This window comes from Muscardinus avellanarius (genome assembly GCF_963383645.1).
Source record: "Muscardinus avellanarius genome assembly, chromosome: 13".
In the NCBI taxonomy this organism is placed as follows: Eukaryota; Metazoa; Chordata; class Mammalia; order Rodentia; family Gliridae; genus Muscardinus; species Muscardinus avellanarius.
The window spans coordinates 30,158,722-30,176,417 of NC_137799.1; the positions used below are offsets into that span (position 1 = coordinate 30,158,722).

Genomic DNA, 17,696 nt, shown 5'->3' on the forward strand with positions numbered 1-17,696 from the left:
AAGTAAAATATTATTTCTTCTTTATTACTAATGGAATCTTTGTATTCATCTTGGCATCCTACACATTCTGGTGAAAACAGATTGAAGGTGGGTGTTCCCTTTCCATTTCTCTCCTGATTTTCCTCCTTCTTTTATTATTTCAATTAAATAAATGCTTATTCCAGAATTTCTAGAGGCTCAAGCCTGAGTTATAAAAAAAACATGGTGTTTTAGGGAAAGAGAGTTGGGCAAAGTGTCAGTTTCTTAGCGTTCATGTCCTTGTATAATCCTCCTTTTCTTGAGTTTGGGTGGACCTAAAATTTGCTTCTCACCAGTAGGATATGGCAAAGAGATATTCCTTCTATGGTCACACTACGTAGGACAGAAGCACCTGTTTTTCTAGCAGACTTTTACTGACACACTTGCTCACTGGCTTTGATGGTGTCAACTGCCATATGGCCTGCACTGAGGATGGTTACCAGTGGCTGCCAGCATGGCCTAAGGTCTTCAGTTTAACCCTCCTCAAGGAACTGTAGGTTGCCAACCACCAAGTGAGCTTGTAAGGGGAACCTCTGAGACTCAGATAAAACCCTGACCCGAGTGACACCTTTGACATTAGCCCTGTCAGAGCCTCAGAAGCTAAGGCGCCAAGCAAGCCATGCCCAGACTCCTGAGCTACAGGAAGTTAGAGGATAAACGCGTCTGGCTTTAAGCCACTAACTTTATGGTAATATTGTTGCCTAGCAACCAATAATTAATACAGACCGAGGAGACGCACAATCTAATTAGAACGCAAATCGCAGGCAACAGAATCACAAGTATGAGATAGGAAAGTTCAGGTGATAAAAATAAAGGAAAGCACACTATAAGTTTTATTTTGCAAATGTTTCATAAAAAGGGTTAGTTATGAGACCCACTATAACTCTTTCAAAAATTCAGACTGGCATAGAGGTGGAAGGACTGGCACAGAAGTAGACTCAGTGAAAGCTGATGGGCAATTAAGAGGACAGACTGCGGAACCGGGAGAAAGGACTGGACGGGTGAAACGGGTCCCGGCGACAGAGCTGGAAGGGCAGAGAGGATGTGTTCATCGTCGATGCCAACAGAAAAAGAAAGGCTCTCCAACAGGGAAACAGCAAAATAAAAGCCCTGCTTTTAAAGAACTTAATCTTATCACGGTAGAGGATGGAGCCGATTAGAGATAAGGAGACCAAGAATAGCTAGCTAGCACAACAGGCTTCCTGAGACGCTAACAAACATGCAAGGGAGAAGAGGTTCACACTCATAAATAATCAAAGACATGCAAATTCGAGCCATAAAACACCATTCTCTGATCTATCAAATTAGTAAAGAAGAAAAAACTATTAATTCTAGCAAAGATAAAGCAATCTCAAGCACTGTGGTCGGAATGAAATAGGAAAGTCTTTATAGAAAGCCATTCAGCAATAGGCACTAATAACTTTTTTTTTTTTGGTGGTACTGGGGGTGTGGAACCCAGAAGCTTTCTACTTCCGGGCTATACTCCCAGACCCATTTTATATTTTATTTGGAAACAGGGTCTCACTAAGTTGCTGAGAGCCTCACTAAGTAGCTGAGGCTGGCTTCAAATCCGTGCGATCCTCCTGTCTCAGCCTCCCAAGCGTGGGGATTACAAGCGTGCGCCCCCACGTCCGGCTTGGCACTAGTAATCTTAAAATATTAAGTCCTAAAATATTCAGATCCTCAAACTCAGCAATTCACTTCTAAGGACGCATTCCTGAAGTAAATTTATTTTTCTCATTGAACAAGCATTTACATTCAAGCTTTGAGCTGGGCCCTGAAGACAGAACATAAAATAAAATAGTCCTCATGCATTTAACAAGTTATCAAGCAGTAAATGAATACTAACACATATTATAGGACACGTGGTTTAAATTGTGAGATCACAGAAGACCTCTCTGGGAAGTGATATTAATGCTGAGAACTGAAGTTTGAGTAGAATTTTACCACATGAAGAATGGGAAGATTTTTTTCTTCTACTAGAGGAAGCAAAACTCATGGAAGGTAAGAAATAATTAGCTCTACCCAAGATTTTAGAGTGCTCATCTGTTGACTTATTCAACAAATGTATATAGAGGTTCAAGTGAGTACTAAGTACTGCAGTAGAGGGTGAAGGTGGGGGATGGGAGAAAGTGACCAAGCAGACCATGCAGGTAAAACAATACTCTGTAATCAGAACCTGTGGCACACGCCTGCAATCCCAGCAACCCAGCGGAGGCAGGAGAATCACAAGGGCTGGGGATGTAGTGCCCTTGGGTTTAATTCCTAGTAACACACACACACACACACACACACACACACACACACACACACACAAAACCTTAAAAATAATAAAATAAAAATACTATCTTTAGAAGGCTCTTAAGTTCATAATGAAGCCAAAGAAGTATGTGGAAATGAACATAGAAGGAAGTCAGTGCATTTGGAAGAAGAAAGAAGAGGACAGAGTAAAGATACAAAAGGCTCAGAGCCATCAGCAAGTTATGCGCAGAGCTATGAAAATGACGAGGGCCCCCTGAACAGTGAGTGCCTGGAGGAAGAAAGCCCTCTCCCAATGATGTCCTCAGGTTAGTGATAATATTTATATCTGGTACCTGCCAACAGCACTAACGAGTTAAACCACATATTATAACATGGATACTGCTTTTAAAAAAAAAACTGGTATGTGAGCTGAGTATGGTGGTGCACTCCTGTAATCTCAGTGTTTAAAAGACTGAGATGGGAGGATTGCAGGTTTAAGGACAGCCTCAGCAACTTAGCAAGACTCCCACAAAACCCTGTTTCAGAGTAAAAAATAAAAAAAACAAAAAGGGCTAGGTGCGTATCTTCTGGGTTCAATCCGCAGTAACACACACATACACATAAACACACACACACATACACACACACACACACACACACAAATACGTGGAACTCTACTATTTTTGCAACTTCTACGAGTCTAAAATTATTTCAAAATAGAATGTAAACAAATACACAAAAAAGATATGGATAGTTTTGCTAGAAGAAATACAAGGTCTAAAATGTATGTTAATTTTATGAAGCAATCAAAGAAAGATAAGTGAAACAATCCTTCAAATTACTTAAGAGTCCAATTTTTGCCTTTCTCTCAGGGTATATGAATACACATCAAGAGAGACACCTCTAGCTGGGCGTGGTTGTGCACCCCTTATAATCCTAGTACTTGGGAAGCTGAGACAGGAGGACCACAAGTTCAAAGCTAGCCTCAGCATCTTAGTGAGGCTCTCAGCAACTTAGTGAGACCCTGTTTCCAAATAAAATATATAATAAGTCTGGAGGTGTTGTTCAGAGGTAGAAGGCCCCTGGGTTCATCCCCAGTACAGAGAGAGAGAGAGAGAGAGAGAGAGAGAGAGAGAGAGAGAGAGAGAGAGAGAGAGAGAGAGAGAGAGAGAGAATCTAATCAGCACTGAATATTCTACTGCCTACCCGCCATTGGAAAAAGTCACTTCAGGCTCTGTCTTTGTTAGACCTAGCTCCACAGGTAACTGGGGCAAGCTACGCAAATGTTCACTTGTGTTATTAGAATTTTGCTTACTTGAACCGCATTGCCTCTTCTTTGTTAAAACTACATTACCTCTTCTTTGTTAAAAAGGAGAAATGTCTCTTAAGAAATTATTATTTGGGGGATGCCTAGCATGCACAAGGTCTTGGGTTTGATCCTCTGCAGAAGAAAGAAAGGAAGGAAGGAAGGAAGGAAGGAAGGAAGGAAGGAAGGAAGGAAGAAAGAGAGAAAGAGAGAAAGAAAAGAAGGAAGGAAGGAAGGGGCAGAGAAAGAGAGAAAGAAGACTTTAAGTTTTTGAAATTATCAAATTAATCTTATACAGAAAAACTGTGATTTAACCAACAGATTGATATAACAATATGGTTATTACAAATAGTCTTCCTGGAAAATGCTTGATATAACCTAAAAATGTTTTATCTGCTTAAGCTTTTTCCAATAAATTGTATTAGACTGATTAGTCTTGTTATCTGAAAATTGGTTTTGTTAATTCTAAAGACATGGTTTGGTACATGAAATAATCTAATAAAGTTTAAAGGAGTACAAATGTATGGTTTGAACAATTAGATTGGCATCATACATAAAATATAGTAGATGAAATACATTTCCCCCCAGAGACATTAAAAATGAAATAATAGTTCCTTTGAAGAAAAAGGCAATTAAGTCAGAAATTTCATGAAATCCAAAAGATGAATACTGAAAACCCAAAACAAGTTTTACAGTCTGACAAGGAAAATGCATCTTTTATAAAATTGGAAAGTGATATGTACCTATAAATGATGCATCACAAAATGTTACTTTATAACTTTAATGTTTTAATATCCATTATCATCCCTCTGTCTCCCATCAAGTATAATCTTAGGAAGAAATACATTATGCCATTTTCTGGGTTAAAACGTAGTGTGTAACCTAAAGGATAATGAGAAAACAGAGTCTAAGAGTAACCCTTCCAAACCACGCCTTTAACCAGTAAGACCACAAGGGGCCATCAGCCCATTTAACATGGTGGATACTTTTGTTTCCCGGAGAATGTATTTGTTAACTGAAAACAAGAATGATTCAAGTATACAGTCACAAAACAAGAACTGAAAACACCAACTGAAGTCATATATAAGTATATTCATTAGATATTATCTTTAAAGCAATAAGAAAAGCAGGTTTTTCTCTGTGTCTCCAACAGAGTTTTCAGTGTGTCCATCATTCAGCAAGTCTACTCACTTCCGGTGTGTGTGGTCCAGGCCACTGTTTGGTATTGCTTCCAACTTTGCATTTTTCTGCCCACAGATATTTCCATAGCTGTCATATCCTGACACTAGTCTCGCTGCTGCACCTGTTGCTACTGAAAAGCCACAAATAAATCCCTAGGAAAGAAACAGAAAAAAAAAACACACACAAATAAACCATTTCAATAGCAACAGTCACTACTTGATACAATAATGAGTTTCTTTTGTCTGCTAACGGGAACAAAGAGCTATCTTTCCTTATTACAAACACTATTCCACTGTTTTCCTGGGATTGCATATGAGCAGCACAAAGAAGTCCACAGGGAAACACTATTTACTCTCCTAACAAAACAAATCCCAAACTTTCACATCATTAGGTCATCTTTGCATCTTATGATAATCAGGGCAGCTTCTCTGCATTCAGCATCTGTTCAAAGCCAGGCGCTGTACAAAGTAGATAAAATACATCATCTCTATTCCTCATGTTCAGGAGACTGAGGCCCAGAGAGGTTGGGTGAGTTACCTGAGGCCACACAAGCACAGAATCACACCTGGCTTTCTTCATTCCTTAGTTTTATTTGGCTGTAAAGGGATTCTGTTAAGTGAACAACAGCCAAGAATGAAAGAAAAAGAACCCAAAGAACATCAGTATGTGAGTTTGGAATTATTCTCACTTCAGTGTACACAGCACTTTTGTTTCCTTCCTGCAATGAAGCTGTAAACAAGCCAAAGAGCTCCATCATGAAGCACTGCCATGGTCTGGAGTGTGAACACAGGAGACTGAAGCAGAGTACGTGAGGCACTGGTTTGGTGTACAGCAAACATCACTTCATTTCACGGGAATAAGCTTCATCCCAGTACCAGAGGCAAGTGGTAGCTACTTCAGAACCACATCATGCTTGCTAAGTCACACATGGTGTTGACCAAAACAGAGAGTAGAAGCCTGCAATCACCCACAGGTTGCTGGGTACAAGAACCAGAGACAAGGCAAATCACTACCGATAGATTGGTTGCATTGTGGGCAGACTGGGGTTAAGAAATGTTGTGCAACCTGGTCAACAACAGGATGAGTTCTTGTTATCTTTAGTAGAGTGGTTAAGAAGGCAGAGGTCATCACTGCCAGCTGTCATGAGCAGTACTCCTCTTAATAGTGCTGCTAGATCTCAGACCACAGTGTCCAGTATTATGCACACTCACAAATTCTCAGAGAACTTAGATATACTTACCTAAAAGGACAAACAAACTTTTCCCTAAAGAACCCTTCTACTTTTACTATGAGAGTAAGGGAGGTGAGAGAGAAGAGAGTGTAGCTCTTGTCCACAGAAACTTTTTGAAACTACTCTTATGGTTAGATGTGGATGTTCCCTAAAGAGCCTATGTATTATTGCTCAGAGTTGATATAATCAAACCATGAGGACTGTAATCTCGTCAGTAGATATATCCACTGTAATGGATTTACTGGGTGGTAACCTAAACAGGTGGGTGTAGCCTTAGGGACTCTGCTTCTGTCTTTGAATCCCCTTGCTTATTTGCTCTCTCTTGCTGCTGGCCTCTACAATGTGAGAGTAGAACCTTGCTCTCTTGTTTTTTGCTTCCCACTGCCATTCCCTGAGCTCCACAGAGCCAGCCTGATGTGGACTGAACTCTGAAATTTTCAAAAACTGAGCAAATAAGTCTTCTTTCCTCTAAATTGTATGGTCAGTTGTTGTGGGTTACAGTGGTGAGAATGTTGACTGAGACAAGTACACTTTGTGAGACAGCAGACTCTCTGGCTCTCTGATCCTGGACAAGTAATTTTAACTTTCTGCCTCAATGTAATCACCTGTAAATTGGGGATAAAGAGTATGTATTTCATCAGGTTGTATAAAGATTAAATGACACAACCTTATGTGATAAGAAATCTGCCTGGCACATAGACTTCAATAAATGATGGCTATGATTGTATTAGAAATGAGGACACGTTATACGGAGAAAATTGTGGGTTTCAGAGTGAGATGGATAAACCTGTGCTATCAATGAGATATTGGTGATTCCACTTTTACTTGGGTAACCTTGGTCAAATTTGCTTAATGCTCCATGCCTCAGTTTACCCATTCATAAATTGGAACTAGAACCACTTACCACAAAGGCCAGTGTGAGAATTACACAAGATTATATATGTAAAGTGGGTATCTCAATAAGTGTCAGTACTTTTCTGCCTCAAGCAGCAACTAACCGCTAAGCCCTGGGGTAGGCAGTTGGTTAAGACCTCTGCACACGTCTCTGTCTCCCCTTTCCCTTCTCCTGACTCCTGCAAGAATGTGGTTGGCCACTGACCCAACTTCAGAACTTCAATCCAATACTAGACATGGAAAAAAATTTTTATCCTCTCTATATTTACACATGTGCGAATCAGCATACCATTTTAAGCATACGATGAAACCCCAAACTCGGAAATCCTGCGCTAAGCAAAACCTTGAGGAAGAGATAAATACAAGAAGATTCAATGGTTAAATTTTCTGCTATTTGGATCTGGACTGTCCTCCAGGTCCCTGTGTAAAGCTTTGTTCCTTAGTCCATGCTAATAAGAGGCAGTAGAACCTTGAAGAGGTGGGCCTTGTGGGGAGGTCTTCGGGTCATGGAAGTTTGTCCCTTGAAGGGGACTGTGTGGCCTTAGGCTCTTCTCTTTCATTACCCAACCATAAAGTGAATTCTGCTCTGCCACGGGCTCCCACCATGATGTGTACCACAGTTCCAAAGCAACACAGCCAACCGTGGACTGAAACTTCCACTGTGAGTCAAATCAACCCTTTTTGCTTTATAAATTGATTATCTCAGACATTTATTATAGTAATGGGAGGCTGACTAACACTCTGCCCAATATATTTCTTTAACAAGAAGTGTCACCGTGTAATAGAAAGGGAATAGATCTAGTATTAAAAAAGGAAAAACCTAAATTCAGACTCTTCCCTCTATTTACTACCTGTGTGACTTTGATCCAATTACCTATTAAACTCTGCTTTCTCTTCCTCTCAACACAGAGCAATGCCATCTAGCTCACAGCCTAATGATGAGGACTAAATGGGACAACGTGCATCCATTCCCCAGATGAATGTCTACTACATGGGAGGTGATCAATAAATGGCAGTGTTGAGTGGTAAAGCTGAATGGGAAAGTCAGATTAAAGAGGTTAACAATGGTAACTGGGGACTAACAAAAACCCTTCAGTCCTCTATTTCAGAACAAAAATTTCTGGTGGGAGGAAATAAAAAATGCCAGTAATTTTATTATTGTAGAAAAAAATTTCAGATCACATTTAAATTTTTCTTTCACTATTAGTCCAGAATAGCAAAGCTGTTACATCATTAAAAGGTTACGGTCTCCTTTCACTTCGTATAGGATTTTTTTTCCTTATATATGATAAGTAGGCTATTGCTTTAAACCCTTTCTGATTTACCTTTCATACTATTTTTAACAGTATTGTTAGACATGTGTGTTTCTTTTTTCCCTTATCATAAACCACCTCACATCCTTCTGGAACGTAGGCAGGTTATAAATGAGAAATGTTACATATATGTGCTAAAATTTGGACACAGGCATATTTTCACATCGGTCATTTAAATGTCTTAGTGATTCTAGAAGCATTAGAGTAGAGAAGGTGAGAAGCTACTGTAGGGAAGGAAGGAGAAGAGCTTGCTAATAAGGTGGGAAGAACCCACGACTCTTATTCCAGGGCCTACTCATACGGTGCAAGCTAAGGAACAGCAATAAGAAACTAGGCCAAATATAATTAAAATTACAATCTCTTTAAAAAGAAAAATGTTAAAAATCCAAATGTGGGAAGCAATATAGTTTCAGAGGAGAAAAATACAGTATGCAAAATTAAAACCGGGTGAGAGAAGCTCTCTGGAATACATTCAGTCACTTAATGGCTCCACAGAGAGGGGAGGGAAAAGGCACCCGACAGAGGGAACTCACATTAATGAAGCAAATGGTAAGAGGAACGCGGAGATAAACAAGGAGGGACCCATCGCTAGAGAGAAAGCAGCCTGTGAGTAAGGAAGGGAAGCCAGGAGAGAATCTTAACGTGACCGAGGGACTGAAAAGCTTTCAGCACTGATATTGTAAGGGAGAGAAGAGGAGCAGAAAAATACACACACACACACACACACACACACACACACACACACACACTCGCAGGGGCAACTCAACTCAGGTAAGGAACACTAGGTCAGTGGGTCAGTGGGTCAGAGGCAAGACCTGACAAGTAGTGAGTACCTGCTGCCTTCGTGGGGAAAGAATCTGCTAGTTAATGACCTATGCTCCTTCTGCGTCACATCACAAGATATAGTTCTCTTTAAGAGCTTTTTGCTTTGTTTCTTCATTCCCTATTGGTCAAAAAATAGGACAAACTTTTATTTCACAAGCTTGTTTGAGGTTAAACCCAGAGTTGTTGTTGTTTGGGCTTTTGGTTTGTTTGTTTGGTTGGTTGGTTTTGTGTGTGCTATCGATACTGGGATTGGATTCGGGGCGTTTTGCCACTAAGCTACATCCCTAACCCTTTTTATGTTTTTATCCTCTCTATATTTTGAGACAGTCGTGCTAAGTGGCCTAGGCTGTTCTTGAACTTGTGATCCTCTAACTTCAGTCTCCACAACAGATGGGATCACAAGCATGTGCCGTTTCCATCAATTCACACCTAGAATGTTTAGTGAGCAACTGAGCAAGGCAGATGCCCTCAGTTTTTTTGAGGAAAAAGCAAACTAAAATTTGTATGGGGAGTAACACATAAATATAACATGCTTAAAACAACAACAACAAGGGAGATAAGTTATAGTTTTCTCCCAAGGGTTAATGAAAACATATCCTGACAATCTTTTCAAATACTACCTCATCTCGAATTGCAATTAGTGCCTGGGATCAGTCTCCTAAGACCTGGTCTATAAAACTTTGGAATAGCATCTGACTTCTATTCTTTTTCTGAGAATCCTGAAAGAAGGGAGGCCATTAAGACTCAGCAGATAGGAAGGATTAGAAGGCCTGGTATGAAACCAATATTCAGGCAAACAAACTAAAATAATGAAGTTAAAACTTCTGCCAGCATGCCAAAATTCTAGACTCTTTTAAAGTCTAATAGAATGGACCGCTCTAAGAAAGAGGAAAGGGGAGAAAAAAATGATTGAAGTCTAAGAAAAGTCTACTAAATGAGCATTTATGAGCATATAGTAATGTAAGTCCTACCCTAAAAGAAATAAAATTTTCTCGAAAGAGAAGAAAACAACAGAGTATGAGAGTGCCAGAAGAAATGATCACAGCGATGGAGAAAGGACAAGGACCGTAAGCGCCGACCCTGGCCCTGCCACCAACTCGACTTGCCATCCTGGGCCCATAACAACTGAGTTCTCTATGCCATGTCCTTACTGGTCCCAAGGGTTGAACTAGATTTATCTCTTAAGCCCTTCTTCTTCCAGAACTCTGTGGTTCTAAGGGAAAGCAGATGCAGAATAAGATTTTTAAGACTACACTTGCAGAGAGAAGTAAACATTCATTTGGTTTACTATAGTGACAGTGGGGTAAAAAGGGAGAGTAGATTAAAAACAAATGGATTCAACTAACAGAAATGTGTACTTAAAAGTGGTTTCAACAATGAATTAATTTTTGGTGTGTATGGTACTGGAGATTGAATCCAGGTGTACTCTACCCTGAGCTAAATCCTTAGCTCTTTTTATATTTACTTTAAGGCAGGATCTCCCTAAATCCCCGAGGCTGGGTGAAAACCTGTAATCCTCCTGTCTGTCTGTCTGTCTGTCTGTCTGTCTCTCTCTCTCTCTCTCTCTCTCTCATCTATCTATCTATCTATCTATCTATCTATCTATCTTTTATTTAATTTGTTTTGTGGTGCTACGGATTGAACCCAGGGGCATTCTACCTCCAAGCTACATCTACATCCTATTTTTTAAAGTTGGAAACAGGGTCTCACTAAGTTGCTAAAATTCTCACCAAGTTGCTGAGTCTGACTTTGAACCTCTGACTGTGATCCTCCTGTCGCAGACTCCCAAGTACTGGGATTACAGGCATGTGCCACCATGCCAGAATTAAAAAAAAAAAAAAAGACACGAGCAGAGTGGGTAGTTATTTGGATCAAGTAACCTTCCCATAACTTTTGGCATGCTATTCTTTCTGGTCTATGATCCAGGGAAAGAACAGGCCATCAAACAGGTGACTAGATACTGCCGTGGCTCTCACTCTGTGCTGCACACTAACCCAGAGTTAATGAGGTAGAAACATCATGCCCCGGGAATGAGACTAATGCCATAAAATTAAAAGGTCCTTGAAAGCAGTCTGAAGGGACAACCTGTACGATATCTGAAACTCAGCTCACGTCCCGATCACCCTCCAAAATTACTTGCCTGCAGTTCCAATGGCTTATCCTTACCCACAGATTCTACACATCTACTCCAGACATTCTCATTCTCAAGTTCTCCAACCACTTGCCTCTCCTGCCAATTCTCTATTCCCATCAGCATCACGTTACCTACTAAACACACACAATAAGGACGGACTGGGAGGACTCTTTAAGGCCACTGCCCCTCCCCCTCACTTCCTCTTTCCATGCTAGAGGAAGAATAATGCTAATAAACTAAGTGGCCAGAGTTTGAGACACTGCTGAGACTACCTTTTTCTGGCAAGTGAGGTTACCGTGTCCGACAGGCCCAAGCTATGAACAACTTCTCTATTGTTCCTGATTCCAGTGAACAGGCCACAGTGTACCTGTTGAGACCATCTTCCTCCTACCTCCTGGGGTCAGTGCTGCCACTGTGAAATCTTAAACGAGCTACTGAACCTATCTCTGTGCCTTTGTTTTTGAATCTTTAAAATGGTGAAGATGATAACAATATACTTCCTTGAGCAGTTGTGAGAATCATATAAGTGTCTGCGTGTCATGTGCTAACAATAGTGTGCAGCTCATAGACACCGTGTTGACTATTTTCATGGAGGCTCTTCTGTTAAGGCCAACCAGCACCCTCTTTCCTGCCTTTCTTGGGTAAGCTGATTTGAGAAGTCATGATCTAGGCAGATCTCCATTCTTTCTTCCTTTTTTCTTCTTCTCATATTCACCTTTCCTTGAGAAAGAATGAAGTTAGACCAAACCAGATGGGAAGAAGGAACTTTAGCCCACATGGTCCAAGTCATTTTTACCATGAACTACTTTTCTGAGAATAATCAAGAGCCTGCTTGACTACTAATAAAGGGCTACTTTGTCTACCCATCTCACTCTTGTTTCCTAATATGTACAGACATCATGGATGGGAACCTCGGAGGAACCGTGGTAGAATTTGAACTGGAAAATTCTACCCTGAACCCCCAACACAAGAATCAGATAGCTATCTTTTATCTGTCTCTCATTTTCCTACAACACTGATAACCACTGAAAAATGTTATTAATCCTACTTATTTATTGGCAGCACTAGGGAGTGAACCGAGAGTATCACTAAGCTATATTTCTAACCCTTTTAACATTGTACTTTGAGGCAGGGTCTTGCTAAGTCACTCAGGCTGGCCTTGAACTTGCAATCCTCCTGTCTCAGCTTTCTTAGTCCCTGAGATTATAAACGCATACCATCACACTCAACTACTTCTTCAATTTCTCTTCTCCTGTCCTTTATCATTACCTTATTTCAATTTTTGTCACCTCTTGTCTGGACAATGGCCTCAGCCTCTAACGTGGCCTCCCTAAAATCTCTTTTTCCTTCTACGCCATCTTTAACACTGGCTGCCAGGGCTGTCCTGCTAATGCAGTCATCTGACCTCTTGCTCAACACTTCTATGGCTCATCAGTGCCTACAATAGCAGGTCTTAACCTTGGCTGAACATCAGAAGCACAGATTGTATCGATCACTGAGGTGGAGTCAAGAAACAAGGGTTTTTAAATTAAAATATACATTCTAATGAGTACCTAGAGCTGAGAACCACTTGTCTTACTACCTTAAGTTAAAATAGAAATTTAGAAGTGCAATTCTATACATAATTTTTTTAGAGCAGGGTAAACATACACCTAGTAACTTCAAGATGAAAAGTTCAAACAGGGAAGAGTGCTCTCGAGAAGGCTGACACCCACTTATTTTGAAATAACCCCAGGTTCTAGACAATTCAAGCATAGAAAAACCTTGAAACTAAGGGAAGAGGTAAATGAGAGGTGTCAGTTAGGACAAGGAGATGAACATGTGTAAATGCAGATTTAAGGGTAAAGATGAGTGAAAGATAGCAAGTTCTTAAGATATTTAAGAGCTAGAGCACAGATATCAAGGAGTGAGAGAGAAAGAGAGACGTGCAGGTGCAGCCAGAGAATAAAGATCTGAGCGGAACATCAGGCTGCAAAGTAACTGAGGAACAGCCTATAACAGAAGTGGGCAGCTGAAAAGCACACAGCCAGACAGTTCCAGGCCCACTCTATCTTTGCCACTCATTAGATAAGCTAATCTTCACCATCGCTTTACTTTGCCTATAAGCTAGAGATAAGATTTATTTCACTAGGTTTAACTGGGAGAATTAAATGAGATAAACACATATATGAAAGTGTTGGGCGTAGGTTAATACTCATCAAATGTCTGTACAGAGCTCCTTTTAAAAGTACAGGTTGAACATTCCTTATCTTAAAACTGGAAAGCAGAAATTCTCCAGAATCTGAAATGTTTTGAGCAACAACATGAACCACAAATGGAAATTTCCACACCTGATCTCATGTGATGGGATACGGCCAGAATGCAGATGCACTAAATATAGTGTATACAACTACCTTCGGGCTAGGAGTGTACAGAATACATGAAACACAAATGAATTTTCATATTTAGATTTGGATTCCACGCCCAAAATATCTCATTTTGTACATGCAAATTTCTCCTCAAAATAATATGAAATCTGAAAACTTCTGGTCCCAAGCATTTGGGATAAGAGATATTCAATTTAAACTAGAATGAAATCCACAGGGAGAAGAAAAACTTCTTAAAAGCCATATAAAACGAATAATCAGAAGCCAAAAAACTTTGAACTTCTGCTGTGCCAGTAGGATGAAGAACAGAACTTTGAGATTTTTTCAGTTTCCATATGGGATAATTTGATGTTAGCTCAGTTCTATGAAAGTAATCTAGTAAAAGAATCATTCCAAAACAAATACTGCTGTACCTGCATTTAAAAGTACACACAGTGGGTCTTAATTACCATTGCACTGAAATCAACATTTATATTAATTACCATTGCATTAAAACGTTTCAGTAAACAAATAACTCCTTACGCTCAAGTCACTCCAGAATCAGTCTATTAACATTAATGACTGCACTTTTCTGAGTTTTTTAGTGCAGAAAATCAAAAGCGCCTGGGGTGGCATGGCCCATGTTTTTTAAACATAATTTTGAAAGGTCAGCTGCTTTTGGTTCTAGGGTTATATTCAGGAAGTGAGAAGGGCTACAGATTAGTTCTGCTATGTCTACATAAATAATTCTTGTATGTTACACGTCAGTTGCCATTTAATTACAATAAGTAAACTCTCAAACAATATCTTAAAAGTCCTAAGTTAGGTAAGGGGTATTTTGATCTTTTCTAAATATCCTAAACTTGAGACAGACATGGTGGTGCCTGCTTGTAATCCTAGTATCTGGGAAGCTGAGACAGGAGGATCACAGGCTGAGAGCTGGCTTTAGCAACTTAGTGACGCCCTTATCAACCTAGTGAGACCCTGTTTCAAAATTAAAAAATAAATAAATAAATAAAATAAGGCAGGGGATGTGGCTCAGAGATAGAATGCTTCTGGATTCAATCCCCAGTCCTAAAATAAATAAATAAATAAATAAATAAATAAATAAATAAATATCTTAAATTTTGAGAAATGTCATGTTAAAATTTGTTGCTTTCCCCCCCATGATTCAGAGGCAGCACTAGTACCTAATGGCCAAGATTACGGCTGGTCTGATTCACAGATAGATGGTACCTGCAGGCTGGGCAGTTGTAGAGAAACACCAAATAAGGTTCCTAGAGATTCTTATAAAATGTATGGGACTGGGTATGGTAGCACGAACCTGTAAGCCCAGTACTTGAGGCAGATATAGAAATATCACAGGTTCAAGACCAGCCTCAGCTATATAGCAAGACCCTCAGCAACTTAATGAAAACTTATTTTGAAATAGGAAATAAAATAGGTCTGAGGTATATCCTCCTGGGTTAAATCCCTAATAAGACACACACACACACACACACACACACACACACACTTTCTTATACTTGCACCTGCCAAGTGTGGTGGAGCACACCTGTAATCCCAGTACTTGAGAGGCTGAGACAGGGGGATCATAGGTTTGAGATTAGTCTCAGCAATTTAGTGTGAGACCTCATTTCAAAATCAAATAAGGATAGGGTGTGGTGTAGCTCAAAGGTGGAATGTCCCTGGATTCAATCCTCAGTACCAGAAAAAGTCACACCTAAGTAAGAGAAAGCCAACTAAGGTAGTATATTTGTATTCTGAGTTGCAGAAGACTAAGTAAGAAAGCAGAAATGCACCTGCATTCCTTGAGAAAGAGAAAAGGGTGGTAGAAACCAGCACTGGCCCAAGAGAAGAGAGTAGGCTGGTCTCAGTTCTGCCATTAACTAGCAGAGTTGCCTGGAATGGTGGTTTCTGGCTTTGATGCTTTCACTGGTAAAGTGGAGGTGATGGAATGATCAGGACATCCAAGTCCTTTCTAGCTCTCAAACATTAGCTGGTTCTAAAGGGCCCAACCAGTATCCCGGCAGTGACTCCAAGGCCGTATCAAGCACTCTGACAGGGCAAAGTAGTGTGCTACCCGATAGTATACCCAGCACCATGCACGAGGGACTCAGCTCCTCATCCTCCACGCTCATCAGCAAGTCACCAGGTCTCTTGGTCCTCCACCAAGAGACGCCACTCTTACAGCAGACACAGCAGGCCACAGGGGCCTGGCAGGAGCAGAAGGAAAAAGAAGCAGTAAGCGATCCTCTCCCACCTAGAAAGAACTAAAATGTGCAGAACTGGAAGTACTGTGGATATCAGCTAGCAAAACATCTATAGGCACCGAGTCCTGAGAACAGAACTAACTCGCCCAAAGATAATGAGCAGGTTTGTGTGAATGTCTTGGGAGCAGTCAGGGTTCTCAGTTCCATGACCAGTGATCTGTTTACCATCCTATGAAGATCACAGGTCACAGAAACTCAGATCAAATGATCTGGCTTTTGGAAAGTGAGAAGAGTCTCAGTTGCTCCTGGATTTTGATTTCAGTTTTCATGTAAAAAAAAAAAAAAAAAGAAAAAAAAAACCTCTCTCCTCTCTCTCTCTCATATGTATATATATATATATATATATATATATATGTATATATATGTATATATACATATGTGTAGAGAGAAATACAGATATATAGAATTGTATATATTCAGTATATATATGTATATATACAATGTATATATTCATTACACACACACACACACACACACACACACACATACACACACACACAGAATTGTACTGAGGGGGAAACAACCTGCCTCAGTGGTATCCCAGGCCTTCCAATGATAAACAATAAATGAAAGATAAAATATACACACACACACGCACACACACACACTCCTTTCTTTCTTTTCTTTTCTTTTTTTTTTTTTTTTTTTGGAGTACTGGGGAGTGAACCTAGAGACATTCTACCTCAAAGCTATACTCCCACCCCTCTTCTAAACAGAGATTTGAAACAGGATCTTGCTTGTTCGCCGAGTCCCACTAAGTTGCTGAGGCTGGTCTTGACTTTGATCTTCTTGTCTTTGTCTCCCAAGTGATAAGATTATGGGCATGTACCACTAGGCTCGGCTCGAGCTACCTCTTAATTTTTTTTTAATTTTTCTTTGTGTGTGATACTAGAGGTGGAACCCGGGGGCTTTCTACCTTCACACTATACCCCCAGCCCTATTTTATTTTTTTATTTGGAAACAGGGTCTTGGTAAGTTCCCGAGGCTGTCCTTGAACGTGCGATCCTCCTGTCTCGGCCTCCCAAGTACTGGGATTACAAGCATGTGCCACTACGGCCAGCTGAGCTCCCTCTTTAAACCAACTCCCCATCATCTCCTGGATCTCAAGGTCAGATCTGGGTCACCTGTGAGTTTCCTTACCATCCCAATGCAGAAGAGGACGAAGAGCAGCAGCCATGGTATGTCTGTGCAACTGCGGTCCTCCAGTGGCTTCCATTCTCGTTTGGAGCTCTGATTGAAAACACAAAATAAGGGAGCATGGTAAATGTTTAGTTCAAGTTGGAAAGGCATAAACACACCATTTATACCTACATCTCATCTTTGCCAGACAAGTTTCTATCAAGCCTTTAAGACCCAGCTCAGCTGTCACGTCATCAGTGAAGTTCACCTGCACTCCCACACCTCTTCCTGGCCAGGCACTATTGAGATCAGTGCGTTGGTTTTTTTGTTTTTTGGGGTTTTTTGAGGGTTTGGGGATGAAACCCAGGGACATTTGACCTCCGAGGTATACCTCCTGCCCTGCTTTTTATTCTTTATTTTGAAACAGGGTCTAAGTTGTGGAGGGCCTCACTAAGTAGCTGAGGTTGTCTGTGAACAGCGGTCTTCCCATCTCAGCCTCCCAATTCCTGGGATTACAAGCGTGCACCTCTATGCCAGCTCGAGATCGGTGTTTTGGGTACCAGCATGCTGAATTATTATTCTTAGTAGTTAGGCTGTGTCTCCAGCAGATTTTAAGTGTTGCAAGAGAAGAGGCCAGTCTCATTTCCCAGCATCAGACATTTCTAAGTGTTTATGATGTGTTCTCTGGAAGGGCTTTTCAAAATAAATAAACTCACAAATAAACAAGCTCTTCCAACTTCAATCTTAGTACTAGCTTTTTTCCTTATGTGTCCAGATACTAGACTTAAAAGAAAAAGAAAATTAGAGCATGCATT

General features: G+C 40.4%; 1 protein-coding gene across 1 annotated transcript in view; it reads right to left on the bottom strand.

The window, feature by feature from the left end:
• SLC44A1 (solute carrier family 44 member 1) overlaps window positions 1-17,696 on the bottom strand; it is a gene marked incomplete at both ends in the record, with an annotated part of 155,343 nt that overhangs the window by 77,565 nt on the left and 60,082 nt on the right. The window contains 2 exons of the mRNA XM_080709369.1: window positions 4,757-4,899; window positions 16,903-16,992. Of these exons, the coding sequence (XP_080565495.1) occupies window positions 4,757-4,899; window positions 16,903-16,992 (233 nt within the window). The remainder of the gene's footprint in view (window positions 1-4,756; window positions 4,900-16,902; window positions 16,993-17,696) is intronic.